Source organism: Lactuca virosa, chromosome 2 (assembly GCF_052849685.1).
Source record: "Lactuca virosa cultivar CGN04683 chromosome 2, Lactuca_virosa_CGN04683_v6, whole genome shotgun sequence".
NCBI lineage: Eukaryota > Viridiplantae > Streptophyta > Magnoliopsida > Asterales > Asteraceae > Lactuca > Lactuca virosa.
In genome coordinates this window covers 212,997,304-213,012,840 of record NC_136427.1, presented here as the reverse complement: position 1 = coordinate 213,012,840, position 15,537 = coordinate 212,997,304, and the positions used below count along the sequence as shown (strand labels likewise).

Sequence of the window (15,537 nt, the reverse complement as noted above, 5' to 3'; positions counted from 1 at the left end):
GAATAGAGTAAGATAACTAATAGCTAAATTTCAGAAGAAAATATTCGACGTCATTTAACATTAAAAATCTATCTTTATGGAAAGTTTGCAGCCTCCAATAATACGCCTCTCATCTACGTTGTTATTTCGTCCGTAAACAACGTCAGGAAACCTCATCCCTCCAAATATAAAACTCCATACCTGCAACCCTTCACTTAACCAACCAACACTTCATTTCTAAAATGTCTTCTAAAACTAAATCCAAAATCCCCACCGTCAAAACCATCGTCTCCACCATCGGCTCCGTTGCCGCCGCCGCAGTGGTGATACGCAGCGTCGCCCGTGATTACTTGCCCCGTGAATTCAGAAACTATCTTTATCTTGGTGTTAGAAATTTCATCAATAAATTCTCCACACACTTGACGATGATCATCAACGAATCCGAGGGGTTTCAGGACAACGAAATATACAACGCCACCGAACTCTACGTCGCTGCTAGAATGTCTTCCGATATCCACCTTATAAAGGTCACAAAAACTCCTAACCAGAACAACATCGCGGTTGCCATAGAAGTCAACGAGGAGTTCACCGATATTTTCAACGGAGTCAATCTCTACTGGTCTTTGGTTTCTAAGAAGACGCCACATAGACATACTCGCAGTCAAGATGGTATGAATTATTCTTCCCGAACTGATCTCCGATCATTTGAACTCACGTTTCATCGGGATCACAAAGATATGGTGTTGAATGAGTACTTGCCGTTTGTACTTAAGGAGGCGGAGATAAAGAAACAGGAACATAAAACCTTGAAGCTATTCACTGTCACCACAACCTCTTCATATTCGAGACCCTCGACGTGGACGTCGGTGAATCTTGATCATCCGGCGAACTTTGCCACGTTAGCAATGGATGACGATATGAAGGAGAACGTGATGAAGGATTTGGATAGATTTGTGGAGAGGAGAGAGTATTATCGGAAAGTAGGAAAAGCATGGAAGAGAGGTTACCTGTTGTATGGTCCACCAGGGACAGGAAAATCAAGCTTGATCGCAGCCATGGCGAATCACTTGAATTTTGACATATATGACTTGGAGTTGACTGACGTTAAGTCAAACTCGGAGCTGCGGACGTTGCTGGTGGCAACTGCCAACCGATCAATACTGGTGGTGGAGGACATTGATTGCTCCGTGAAGTTCCACGATCGGGAAGCTGCGGAGGCAGCGAGAGCCTTAGCTCAGAAAAAAGGAAAGCTGCTCCCTGGAGAAGAAAAAAACGTAACCTCAGCCATATACCAAAACCACACGTATTTTATATATATTTACTTATTTGCCATTCTTAGGGTCCGTTTGATAACAAGCTGACCGGGTCCGGTCAGCAATTTTGGCTGCCTCGGTCAGCAATTTTGGCTGACTCGGTCCTAATCAGCCCGTTTGATAAAGCCCAAGAATTACTGACTCGGTCTGCAACAGCCGACCCAACTCCTTACTCGGTCAATCAAAAAAATATGGCTGACTGAAACAGTGACACGATAATCCCCTTTCTACCCCTCGTCGCTTTCTTATTCCTCAATCACTAAACTAGAACTCACCCATGCCACTCCTTCCTCCGTTCAGGCCACACCGTGCTCCTCCACCTTCACCGACGTCCAACGACCCACCATCTCCGCCGACATCCTACGACCCACCATCTCCGCCGCAGCAAGCAGGTCCGCCGAATCTGAGACCTCAAGTCGATTTCTCCAAATCGTTTCCCACATCCCACTTCGTCCACAGCCACAACTCGAAAAAAGCTTCTTTGAGTTCGATTATAGATATCCCAGGCGGCTTCTTTGATTTCGATTAACTTGTAAGAATCTTGATTTCTCATACTTTCATTGTTGAGTTCAATTACAGTTGTAAAATTCGATTAACAGTTAATTATTGCTTTGTTGTTGCTGAATTGTTTGTTGCATATTTCGATTAACTGTGAATTTTGGCTGATTTTAGTTGTAAATTGAAAGGAGTATACAATGAGCAGGTGCTTTTCCTCATATTGCTGCTTACAAAAAAAAGTATTTGTTTTGGCTGCTTTTAGTTGTAAGGGTTTTGTTGAATCATAACTCGAGAAATTATGAAGTATTTGAACTTTAAGGAAATTAGGAGTTAGTACCTCCTGTACTTTTTAATGTTCTAGATTTGGGATTGAGATGTTTATGGCATCTTCATGTTTTATGTTCTTTTTGCATAGGTTTAGCATATCATGTATTTTAATTGCTTTTGTTCTATTTTTCCAATTATCCCAGGAAGATGATTTGTTTAAAGTTATTAAAATTGATGGTGTTCACTTGTAGCAAAGGAACACAAAGTCAATAGAGATCAAAATTTATTTGAAGAGACAGAATTCAAGCCTACAGATGATTTGTTAGTGAGGCTATAAAGCTGCAAGAAAGTGCAATTCTCATAGGATTTTAGCCCTTTCTTAAAAGATAGAAGTGAGGTTATTTGTAAGTTTTTTTCATTAAGGATTTAATATAAAGTTATGATGATCATGTAAGTAACTTGTGAGGTTCTGGATTAATACACATATCTTCCTCTTATATACTTGGTTTCTAAATTCTTTTTAATATATTTTATAAAAAGTTCTAATGTTAAAAACCATTTTTAAACCCTATATTATAAGGACAAACTTGATCCAGCTCTTAATTATATCGATGGATTATGGTCAACTTGTGGAGATGAAAGGATCATCATATTCACCACAAACCATAAGGACAAACTTGATTCAGCTCTTATTCGTCCTGGTCGTATGGATGTTTATATACACATGTCATACTGTACGCCATGTGGATTTCGTCAGTTGGTTTCTAACTATCTTGGAATCAATGATCATATTCTTTTTAAACAAATTGAGGATTTGATATGCGAGATAAATGTTACTCCAGCTGAAATAGCAGAGCAACTACTCAAAAATGATAACCCTGATATTGTTTTAGATGGTCTCATTGAGTTCTTTGATGTGAAAAGGATGAAGGAGGAGAAGGAAGAGCTAGCTACAAAAGATAACGAAAAGAACGAAAAAAGTGGTTGAAATGAACTTGTTTTTGCATAATAAAATAGTAAGTTTGTGTATTGAAAGTAGGTTTAATATATAAGACGAAATAGCAGAAAGTCCTTAAATTGTTCACATGCACTGAAACTATGACACATAGCCGAAATCATCCAGTTTCGATTTGAGTCGTATGCAGATGCTTGTAAAAATGAATTCAGAATATAAGCTAGATGTTTTTGGGTTCATTTTTATTTTGTATTTTTTAATATTCGTAAAATAACTAACATGTATTTTATTACTAACTGTTGTAGTGGTTGTAAATTTTTGTTTCCATAAAAATGTTTGAACCGATCATGAAAAGCAATCTTCTTGTAAATGAATATTATGATTTAAAGGATTGTTATTTTCATGTTATGGGGGTATATTGTCAATTGGGTTCATTTCATTCATGGTTTTTCTCCATTTATACGATTAATAATTTATACAGTTCATCAACTAAACATGATAATAAAATAATTTCGTTGCAGTACTTCATCAATTTTATTATTTTATTTCTTTTATTACATCGTAATTCCATGGGTCGACAGTACTAGAATATTTGCTTGTAGCTATGAAAAAAATACCAATGAAAATATTTTGTCATCCAATTTCCAACAAACTTGAAACAAAAGAAGAGCAGAACAAAATTTCAACAATATATCCATGGATATATTAACAACAAAAAGTTCGTTGGAAATTTCCTAAAAGAACCAACAATTAATTTTTAAAATTAATGCAAAATATAAATAGTGGGAAATAAAAATCCCCCCCCCCCCCCCCCCCCCCCTTTTCTTTTTGTCTTCCCCCATTTTCTTTTAAATATTGTTATTATTATAATTTTTTATTATTATTATAAATATAACAATTAACAATTATTATTTGATATAATAATTAATAGAAAAAACATCATAAATGGTCCCTGTGTTTTCCTAGATTCTGAAGTTTAGTCCCCGTGGTTTAAAAATCGCATAAATGGTCCCTGTGCTTTCAAAACTTTTGACAGATGGTCCTTATCCCTCACACCATTAGAACCCCACCGTTAACCCTTATTTCATTAAAATAATATAAGGGCAAATCGGTCTTTTCGCCTGTGCCCTCTTCTTTATAACCAAATGCATGTCTATATTTTGAAAACCCTTCTCGCACCCACCCTCTTCTACTGTCACTCTACTGTGCATCCAATTGCAAAACGATTTCTGCGAGTGTCGAAGATGGCGATTTGTAGATGTGGAATGGAAACAACGAAGTTGACCTCATGGACGGATCGTAACCCAGGAAGGCAATTTTGAATTGTTCAAGATGTGGGTTCGTAAGGTGGGTTGACCCTCCGATGTGTGCAAGGGCAGTGGTGGTGATTCCAGGTTTGATAAGATCAATGAATCGATTGGAAGAGAGGGTTGCGATTGCAAGTGCAGAACTTTGGAACTACCAGCTGATGTTGTTCTGTTCATGGATGTTTTTTTTTGTTTTATTTTAACCAGTAAGGATTTGGATGGTAATAGGATGGGGGGTTTTTGGTTTCTTTTGTATGCATCTAACTAGTTCAGGGGGTTTTGGATTGTGATGGAATGGGTATTTTTGGTTTCATTTTGTTGTATGAAGTGTAACACATTAAGTTAATGGAAATGATGATTATGTATTTTGTTATAAATCAGTGGGTTTGATGTGCATTTTCGTATGATACATTGTTATAACTGCATCTTGCAAATGGTTAGGAATGGTATTTCAAATCTACATTGTTATACATGCATCTTTTTGAGAAAGGTTTGGAGAGGGTAATTCATAAGCAGAATGTTGATAAAATCATTACAAGTCTGTGTTTAACCCATACAAACATGAGACTTACTTTCAACATACTTACTGATGGAAGGTCTTAACCCATACAAACATTACAAAAGACCTAATTACCATAATTTAAACAACCAAACCATAATTTAAGTTTCAAAAGACCTAACTACCCAAACATCCAACTAACTACTTAACAGAATTGCCTAAATTACCCTTTCCCTTTCCTTGTGTCTTCCCCTTTGCCTGTGTCTTCCCTTTTCCCTGTGTCTTCCCCTTTGATCCAACTTCACCAATGCCTCCCTGCCCTTTACATGTTCTGGAATTGTGCCCCTTGTTATGACACTTTGAACAAGTGACTGCAAGAAATTTCCTGCTCAATTTAGTGGTTTGGCTGTTGGGCTCATCAACACCTCTCCTTCTCTTCTTTTTTGGCCTCCCAACCTACACATATGCATTTATTATATTTAAAACATTAACATACATGCTGACATTAAAAGTACATATCTAATCTAGTTGACATAACAACCTGTGTGTGATGTTTTGGTGGAGTTAAAGTGAATGGACAATCACTTTTTGGCCACATTGAACGACCATTTATTGGATCAATTTTGTTCAGATACATGGCTCTCCATGTTGATAACTTATAGCAAGGATGGACCCAATCCTCAACATCAAGGGCATCTTCTCCATTTTCAATTTTGTTCCATATAGCAGAAACAGCATGCCTACATGGAAAACCTGTAATCTCCCAAAACCTACAAGTGCAACTTCTTTCATTTAGGTTCACCACATACTGATCCTGCCATGTGCTTGCAACTTCGTACTTTCCTGCCCCATTATACTTAGCTACATACTTTGCTGCTTGAGTCTTAATCTCCTCTAAAATTATAGTTGCAGTATTACTTAGTTCGCCTTGACACTTATCTATTTCCTTTTGCACAACACACAATCTCTTCATGAGATACTCTCTAATATACTCTAAGCAGGTGATGATTGGTTTATCCCTACCTTCCTCTATCTTAGCATTGAATACCTCACAAAGATTATTCAACAAACAATCAGTGTGTGCCCTACCTGTGAAAAACATATTCAAAAAGAGAAATTATAAATTTTATATTAAAACATAAAACTCAACAACTTCTAAATGACATACCACTGAAGTGAGATTTAGACCATGTCTCTGCAGGAATCTTACACAACCAAGCATGAGCTTCATCATTCATTTTCTTCAACTCATCCATTGCATATTTAAAGTGATTTAATGTTGTTGCTCTACCACATTCCCAAACCAAGTCACTCAACTCTTTTCCTTTCCATTGTTTCTTCAAATTCTCCTGAATATGCCTCAAACAAAACCTATGTTCTGCATTGGGGAATACCTTTACAACTGCTGGTATTATCCCCTTAACAAATGCAAATACAGTCAGTTTCATTTATAAAAATAGAAAGTAAGGGACACTATCATGAGAAATAATTAGGTAAAACATACCTTTTGTCTATCAGAAATGAAGGTAAAATTTGAATTTGCTCCCAATTCCAAGTCTTCTCCTAACAGTTCCATGAACCAGGTCCAAGAACTAGTTGTCTCAGCCTCTACCACTGCATATGCTACAGGGTATATTCCATTATTTGAGTCTAGACCCACAACAGTTAGTACCTGCCCAGGAAATGGGCCTTTCAAGAATGTACCATCAACTAACAGGAAATCCCTTAACCCAGCTTTGAATCCCAACTTCAATGCACCTAGACATACATATATTCTTCTAAAAGTTCTTGTAGTAGTCGACAAGCATGGTTCAGGATACACATCTATCCTAACAGTTGAACCAGGATTAGTGTTTAGCAGTTCCAAAGCATAATCCCTCAGATACCCATATTGAAGTTGGTAGTCCCCACTAATCACACGTTCAACCATTTACTTTGCCCTACCAACCTTTTGAACTGACATACCAAGCTCCAGCTTCTTACACAACTCCTCGTGTAAAGCTTTGATTGGAATTTTAGGGTTACTCTGAATTTGTGGGACAATTAAGTTTGCTAAATATTTGGAAGTACAAGCTTTAATTGATCTTGTCTGCAAACATTTATGGACATCATGTACTGTTTTCACCAACCATTCCTTATTCTCATCTGGCCTCGAGATTTGGACTGCCCAAGGACATTTTCCTTTTTTACTAATCACATTTTTGCCCTTGCACTTTACCTTACTTCTTGTTGATGGCCCACCACATTCAAATGTTTCAGTAGATTGTCCCTTGCACTTTACCTTACTTCTAGTTTATGGCCCATCACATTGAACTGTTTCAGTAGATTGGCCCACAACACCTCCACATTTGACCCTTATCCTGATTTTATCATTTTTTGCTAAGTATAGGGACCTCCTTGTATTTACAGCATGTGCATGCATGTAGTCCACAACTTCCTTCTTTGTTTTGAAACACTGCCCCACCCTATATGGTTTTAAATGGATCTCCCCATGTGAGCATGGAGTTGACCTACTCAACTCCTTAAGCATTTTTGTCCTTTCATCTTCATAAAATCCTGCATACTAATAATCATCACTTTGAATAACTTCCAACTCTTCATCAACTATGTCATTCCCTATACTTTCGGTTTGCTTGTTTAAAATTCCATGTTCATCTACATCCATGATACTTTGGAATTCACTCATGTCTACATCCACATCAAATTGCAAGTTAGACTCATATGCAATGTAGTCACTATCATCAGAATCATCTCCACTATAATCAAAACCATCTTCATTCTGACTATAGAAAGCATCTCCACTGTCATCACTTACCATGCCCTCTAGAATTTCCATTTCTACTTGATTGTCTTCACCATTTGGTACAATGTACTCAGCATCAAAGTCAGCATAAGTTGAATAATCATCTGTAAATGCTTCAAATTCATCGAGTCTTACACTTTGTTGTCCATCAATATCTTCACAAATTGGTTCCTCTGCAAGATTGCCTAAATTACCCTTACACACTTCTTCTATGTGGCCCATGATCATGTTGGATAAGGTGTCTAAGTCCATAACTATTTCTGGTATGTACTTGACCCGACCCGACATGGTCCATTTGGGTTGCATGGCACCATGCAATTGGATAAACTAAAATGAGAGAAATAACACTTATGGTTTATTAATATATTATAAGTTCTAATATATTAATAATATTATTTAATTAGTTTGATCAAGAATTAATTTAGAATTAATTAAGTGATCAAAAGATAACTAATTAAATATATGGGTAGATTATGTAAATCTTCCATATCTTATATAGTGGGCTAAGAGGCTCCATGGATTATCAAGTTGGGTTCCACCCATAGGATGCTCCATGGAGTTAACCCATGGATCATGAAATGAAGAGTCATGTTACATTAGGGTTTACCTAATGCAACACACTATATAAACAAAGGTGTTCTCCCCAAAATTGGCGACACTAAGAAACAAGAGGGCTAGAGCCGATTTTGCAAGTGTAAGATTCTCTCAAAGTTTACTCCTTTGCATTTGGTGTTGTGTGAAGCATTTGAGGCATCACACTTGGGGTGCTAGGCTCACAAGGTTTCAAGGATCATAATCAACAACAAGGTAAGTTATTCTATCTTTCATTCAAGTTAAAAATGTTCCCCATGTATGCTAGATAGGAATATAACCTTGGAATTCAACTTTGCATGGTAATTAGACAAACATAGATCCAAGGTTATTAGGGTTGCATGTACACTTAGGAAGTGTTAGAATGCTCAAAACCCATCAGATCAATCCTTCATTCACATCAATGACATTACTTCGTTGGCTAACTTGAGACATAACATATGGAACAATAGTCTTTGAATGATCCTGACTTTCATCCATATCTATTACCTGTGACTGGTCAACAACATGGTTGGCAGGGTGGTCTAACTCAAGCTTTTTACTACACGATCCTACTTCTCTTCTACAAGGTTTTTTTTCTATTAAGTTCCGGAGACACACTCTCAGGTTCCAGTTCCTCAATAACAACTTTGGAAGGAGACTTAAAATAACTAGCTACCCTAGTCTGACCAATTTCAATATAGACCTTTACAAGTCTGTGCTTAAGGACATACGAAACCAATTTAAGAACATCTTGGTCATTACCTAAAGGCAATAACCCGTAGTCTAAGGGAAATTCAGGGATACAGAAATGGTAGTAAAGAGTTTGTTCACCTTTGTACCCTAATTCTCGAACCATGTCATCGAGTTCATGGACTGTAAATAAATCAGTGTCAACGTCATCTACGTATGATACAGTACCATCGACGTATTTCCTTCCACGTGACTTGGTGAAGACACCACTATAGTGTATCTTCAACGTGAAATAGTTATCATATCCCTCTGCAAACACAAAAATAGAAAGGGTAAAGAAGATGATTTATCTTCACGAATACATTCAAGGAAAACAAAAACTTAAGTTTTTTTTTTTTTATGAAAAATCTTACCGTATCTCGATTGCAAGTCCTTCAAGCACGCATTTTTTTCACGCAAACACCATATTGACAGAACCATTGTCCTTTGGTGCTGTGTAAACCCTAAACCCCAATTTCGTTTCTTGGATGAGAGTGATCTGTTGAAGACGAAGTCACTGTACTCTTGGGAGATGAAGAGTGTTTGGGAGTTGACGTGAAGAAGACAGTGACATAATCATTTCCCTCAATAAAGAAGAGGGCACAGGCGAAAAGACCGATTTGCCCTTATATTATTTTAATGAAATAAGGGTTAACGGTGGGGTTCTAACGATGTGAGGGATAAGGACAATCTGTCAAAAGTTTTGAAAGCACAGGGACCATTTATGAGATTTTTAAACCACGGGGACTAAACTTTAGAATCTGGGAAAACACAGGGACCATTTATGATGTTTTTTCTAATTAATATATATATATATATATATATATATATATATATATATATATATATATATATATATATATATTAAAAATGTCCTAAGTTAGCAACAGTAAACTTGGTGGGTTTTGGCATCTTTAGTCCACATATTTGCTGTATCTCGGAATTGGTCCGATTCTTTGTTGAAATTGCAGTTTGGTTCTTACCAGGGTATTCTCATCGGGTTACTTTAACTCAACCATGATCACCGCTTATTCTCCACCGCTTTACCAAGCCGTCAGGTATACCCAACAAACATCACCGTCTTCCATCCTTCCAGAACTCTCTCTATCCCTCTCGCCATTATTGTTTTCTTCCTCAAGGTTTTTTTCTTCGTCGGTCGCCTTCTGATTCCACAGTTCGTTCCTTGCTTCTATCCTTACTTCTATCACAGGTAATCTTCTTCTGTTCTTCGACCTTTGTTTCTTCCATTTGGTTTTTTGTTTAGTTCCTTTCTGTTCTTTCGTCGGTCCTTCTTCCTATGTCTGTCCAGCCGAAGCTGAAACCTTATGACGGTGCTTCCTCCTCTGTTGGAGTTTCCGTTAGTGGTCGTCGCAGGTGTCGTCGTCTTCCAGCCTTTTCTGTTCTTCCCCAATACCTTGATTCCGGGGACTGTGATTGTGTTTGTGAGTTCTGCGGTGCATATTTCTGGTATGTTGAGAAGGTCCTGAAGTTCTCCACACCTGGTCATCCGAGGTATAATCACTGTTGCAGGGGTGGGGATGTTGTGCTTCCTTACGTCTGTTAACTTCATGATTTTTGGGGACAAATCGGTTCCTGTTGGGACAGTTGATGAAGCGTGTGGGTCTCTAAGGTATCCTACTATTCCATCGGCTTACTTTTTTTTTTCTCCATGTCGATTTGTTTTGAGTACCGGGTGTAATTGAAATTTGATTGTCGTTTTTACAAGGTTGCAAACACAAACCCTTTTTCCACATTCTTCATGCCAACTTGCTGTTTCCACGTTATATGTGTATGTGTGTCTTCGTATCTATGCCCGCCACCTGTTTGAAGAAATGTCTAAACCAAATAACAAAAAAAAACATTTTTTAATTTAATGTCTGTTTATAATGTTGCTGAAATTAAATACCTTTGGTTTAGAAAGGTAAATTGTTCGTTTATATTGATTTTAATTTTCACTTCTTCTTAGTATGTTTCTTTGGCATTTCCTTTTCCTACTCTAATGATAATTGTGAGCACTATAATTTGATGCAAACTGAAAGATTGAAACCTTAGATAATAAAAGTATCAATCATATGTTTGTTTGTTGAAATCATTTCATTTTGTGCTTTCATATTTATCTTTGTTTGAATTTTAAAGATATAGGTAGTAATCGGAACTCCAGGTGGCCGACAACAGGCCGGGACTGCAACAGGTGAATCAGGTACTTTATATATACGTAGATTTCTTGGGTTTATGAATTATTCAAATTTTGTGTTCCAGCGTATTCAATACCACCGAAATTGTTGCAGTATCCTTAGGTTCCTCTGAATCGTCGAACGAAAAAAATGTGTATGAGGTTTCGGTTCTCTTGTGACTTGGCTCCTGCTCATACGCTACTTCTCTGCAAAATCGACATCATTGAAAGCTCAGGCCACTGGTTTCTTTCATTGGATTATTGTTTCTATTAACTTTATAATTCCATCCAACTTTACCTACAGTTATCTGTGTATTGGTGTTTGACTAACAGGTGTTGGGTTAAATGTTTTACATAAATCATTATATCAGGGGATTATTGTTTCCCTAGATTTGTCTGCTAATCGTGAAAAGCAATCACCATCTCAAAACGATGCTCAGAAACTTGAAGGTTTGCTTACCGAATCCATTCTGTATCTATTTCATTTGATTGATTGCTAAGTTTCTATTAGTGATTTTTATAATTGTAGTAGCTTTGATATAGAGTCGATTGTTGAGGCTTAAGCTCATTGCATGATTGATGCAAAAGAAAACTTAGATATATCAAAAATTTACCAGTATGCTTTTTTTAAGTCTTTTATCATTGTAAAAGTCAAACTTACTTTCATCCTTAAGGAACAGTATTGATCATACTACCACATGTTATTTAGATCCTACGGGAGCGGATTTCTTGGCTTGAAGCTACAAATCAGGATTTGTGTCGCAAACCTCATGAGAATCGCAATGGAGTCATCACTATTGATCAACAATCTTTCTCTAAAGTATGTAAAAGTTTGTAACTTTTGTCAACATTTATAAAAAAATAACCAATTATGCTGCAATTTTTCAGATTGGTGATTCCTTTTGCGTGAAAACTTAACGGCTTAAAAGGGGTTTGCAAAGTATCAATTCATCAGATTATGAAATGAGTGAAAGTGGTAAGCTTAAAAAAAATTATACAAATGTAAAATTATTTTTATTTAATCATTTTTTTAAATGACAATAAATATAGGCGATTCTGATGTGATATAGGAAGAAACAGCAAAAGAATTGGAGCATCCCCTTCTCCAAGACTCTATGAATAAAAGGTTACATGAATTAAATAAACGATTAGAACAGAAAGAATCAGAAATGAGACTTTTTGAAGGATCGGATACCATGACTCTTAAGCAACATTTTGGAAAGAAGTTAATGGATTATGGAACGTGAGGATTAAAAACAGGCAGTTCAAGTAAAAACATAAGCATAAAAACACTATAGCCTTAAAGTTGGATTAATTTTTTTTAAAAAAATTGATAATTCATCTTTTCTTGCTCATTTTTATAATTGTTGCAGTTAAATTCAAATCTCTTGAATCACAGGTTAATAATTATAAATGTTTATCTTTTTAAGCATTTGATGAATATCTAATTAACATGTGGTTCTTTTTTGTGGTTGTTGCTTCAAGGTATTTGAAGATTAGTACCCGTCAAGTAATATTAGTTTACTGTTGATCATAAATCTGTTGTTTTTGGCCCGTATACGAAGTATCATGTAAGTAAATCATAAAGCTCATAGTAAAATTATTATTTAACTAAAATCACAAAACTTAATTTCCAAATAAATTCATGAATAAAAATTGGTTAAATTGCAATTTTTCATTCCATTAGTCAAGTGAAGGATTAACAAAATGGAATGAGTCATATTCCAAAGTAATGGATTGAGTGATTCCATTCCGTTTCTGATTCCATGAAATAAAGAGGTAAATTTATAGAATCAAAAGTTAAAAATTAACTCTCCAAATGTAATGCAGATGTATGGCTAAGTTTCTGATTGGTCTCTTTTGGGTGGGAATGTTTCATCACCTCTATAATCAGGTATGAAAAAATATTGTAGGTTTACGAAAAAAAAACTTACCCACCTTTTTAATATAACCATAAAAGTCTTTGGTCAAAATGTGGTAGGTTGACCTGCAGACATTTTTCAACCCGTGTTGAGATTCGGTGAATAATTAAGGGACATTTGCAGAATATAGCAATGTAATTTACTTTTTTTTTTGTCGTAATAATATTGTAATCTTATTTTTATTATATGATTATCTGGCTTCACACTTTGTCCGAGACCATGCCAGAGAGCATTGTGCGTTCCCTGGTCTCTAAAAAACAGAAAACTCCAGGCACCAAGTATTTTTACTTGACCATTTTGCCCTTGATAAAAAAATTATTTTTAATGTTGATTAAACATTCACTCCAATATGTTGACTTGGTAAAGTAAAGGATAGTTTTGCATTTTTGAACCACATATATTGTTTTTTTCCATTCAAACCATCAAAATGGTTAATTTGGAAAAAAAAGATTTGATTGGGTCCAACTAAATTGAAAAATATTAATTTGATTGTGCCACATGGACAACCTGTCACTGTTGAAACATTTTTGGCATGGAGAGAAAAATTTGAAGCAGAAATAGCCCTTGAGAGAGCCAAGTAATTAACAGATTTTATTATTTTCCACAATTTATATAATGATTAATTACTACCCTCTGACTTTCAGGCTATTACTAGAATCAGCCCTTACTACAACAAAAAAAAAACTCACTGGAAGACGATGGTTCCAAAGTGGAAAAGCTTCTGTAGTAAGTTATTCTGTTTATGCCTTTATGCTGATGTGGCATTGATGACTTCAAATGGCAATGATGTGGCGATGACATGGCATTAACATATGTTTTATATTGTTACTTTTGGCAGAAACATGCAGTATATGGAATTTATTTTGAATATAATGTCTGTTTGGTTGCAATATTTGATGTGTTGCCATGTTGTTGACTAAGAGCCACCACAGATTGATGAAGTGATACTCAGAATTTTGTCTATATGTAGAGTGCATTCCTCTGGTTTTTCCCAGGTGACATCATAATTTCAGTACATTTTTGTCTCTGGAATCACACAAATTTACTAAACGTAACTTTGATTTTATAGCAGTGATGCAGGATTTAGTGGTGGTGAACTGCTTATACAGTCGGAGATGCAACATGGTCCGGTGAATATGGTGGCGGGTGCCCAGAATGTGAATGGGGTTGCAGTTGGTGGACTTGAAGGGTATTTGGGTAATTCGAGGTTTTCCTATTAGGTTACTCATGGTTATGGCAATGGAATGGAATCACAACATAACATTTTAAACTCTGGAATTATGGATTCCATTTCGGTTTCATATCAGTTAAATGGAAGAGTTATGGATGACTCTCCTTCATATCTGTCGTTTACTTTTTGGAGTATCCAAATCTGTGGATTAATATAAGAATTCAATTTTATGACCCTTTTTTGTAGGGATATGAGTTGTTACATTAAAGGCAGCCTTGCATCCAAGAAGTTTTTATTACTGAAAATTTGGAACTTAGTGTTAAACTCCCATGAAGTAATGTGAAAGAAGTTGCTGAGAAGGAACCCAAGAAGAAGGTCAAGGTATGGAATGGAATCATTCATTCCATTGGAATGAAATAAAAAACGTTTTGTTTTTGTGGGATGGAATTAAAGTGATAAAACTAATTCCATTCGTTTGTTTCATGTTTTAGAAAAGCTCTGTGGATGCAATCTGTACCACAAGAGGCATATTTCCCCGGTTGTTCTTTTTTTTGTTTGAATTTATTGTAGTACACTCTTATGTTTAAAATGAAAGACCAATTCATCAATTTTTTAAATTTGAAAGGTGATGGGGTTACTTTGTTAGCATCGCTTAACTGTTTTCCCAAATCTATTTCTTATTTATCTTTGTATGTTTTCCCAAATGCAATGCTATAATTGGAAGAATTTGAAGGAGGCGAATCATGTGAAACAAGGACACATTTCAGAATGACACACTTAAAAAAAAGCACACACCGACCCGGGCGAAGCCCGGGGTACCCTGCTAGTTAACATTAATATAATAATAACTCTTGTATATTATTATCAATTATAAATATGACAATTATTATTCCAACAATATAGCGATGGATATAGAAACAACAAAAAAATGCATTATTACCAACACAATACCTATAGAAAAATACATAAAATTAGACTCTTTTGAGAGACAAAACCATTGGAAATTTGTTGGAATGGACTACAGGAATTCCGTAAGAAAGAGGATCGGTAGGAAATCCGTACAAAAAATTGTGTCAGGAAGTATTGTTGGAAATTTCCTACGGAATATTAATTTGTTAGACATTCGTTGGAATTTTTTGGGAACTATGTTTCCCATGGCCCTTTTCCATCAAAGCAGTCTCGTTGGAACTTTAGGGCTATTCGTTATTTCCTACTAAATACCAACACAATAGTTTGTAGGTAACCTTCCCACTTTCTAGTACTGAGTAAACAAACACTTTATGTCTTGGTAAATAAATTAATATACGTTTTATATCAAATTAAATGATTTATCAAAAATAGAAATTCA

At 35.8% G+C, this 15,537-nt stretch overlaps 2 protein-coding genes across 2 annotated transcripts; one reads left to right on the top strand and one right to left on the bottom strand.

The window, feature by feature from the left end:
* Nucleotides 1-94: 94 nt before the first annotated feature.
* On the top strand, nt 95-3,265 carry LOC145160159 (AAA-ATPase At3g50940-like). The gene is made up of 2 exons (XM_079079270.1): nt 95-1,253; nt 2,638-3,265. The coding sequence occupies exons 1-2, from the start codon at nt 222-224 to the stop codon at nt 3,043-3,045; spliced, it is 1,440 nt and encodes a 479-aa protein (XP_078935396.1). The 5' UTR covers nt 95-221; the 3' UTR covers nt 3,046-3,265.
* A 1,754-nt stretch (nt 3,266-5,019) lies between these two features.
* LOC145158200 (protein FAR1-RELATED SEQUENCE 6-like) lies at nt 5,020-6,748 on the bottom strand. Its single transcript, XM_079077130.1, has 4 exons — nt 6,323-6,748; nt 5,987-6,236; nt 5,360-5,907; nt 5,020-5,274 (listed from the first exon to the last, which is right to left on the bottom strand). Exons 1-4 carry the CDS (start codon nt 6,746-6,748, stop codon nt 5,020-5,022), a joined length of 1,479 nt encoding a protein of 492 aa, XP_078933256.1.
* Between the last annotated feature and the right edge of the window lie 8,789 nt (nt 6,749-15,537).

What these genes read in the sequence shown, in the direction of transcription:
- LOC145158200 (XM_079077130.1), bottom strand. Translation starts at nt 6,748, where the DNA reads ATGGTTGAACGTGTGATTAGTGGGGACTACCAACTTCAATATGGGTAT. An exon ending in TCATTTCTGATAGACAAAAG is followed by an intron (nt 6,237 to 6,322) that starts GTATGTTTTACC and finishes GCATTTGTTAAG; the next exon opens with GGGATAATACCAGCAGTTGT. An exon ending in GTCTAAATCTCACTTCAGTG is followed by an intron (nt 5,908 to 5,986) that starts GTATGTCATTTA and finishes TGTTTTTCACAG; the next exon opens with GTAGGGCACACACTGATTGT.
- LOC145160159 (XM_079079270.1), top strand. Translation starts at nt 222, where the DNA reads ATGTCTTCTAAAACTAAATCCAAAATCCCCACCGTCAAAACCATCGTC. An exon ending in TCCCTGGAGAAGAAAAAAAC is followed by an intron (nt 1,254 to 2,637) that starts GTAACCTCAGCC and finishes CTATATTATAAG; the next exon opens with GACAAACTTGATCCAGCTCT.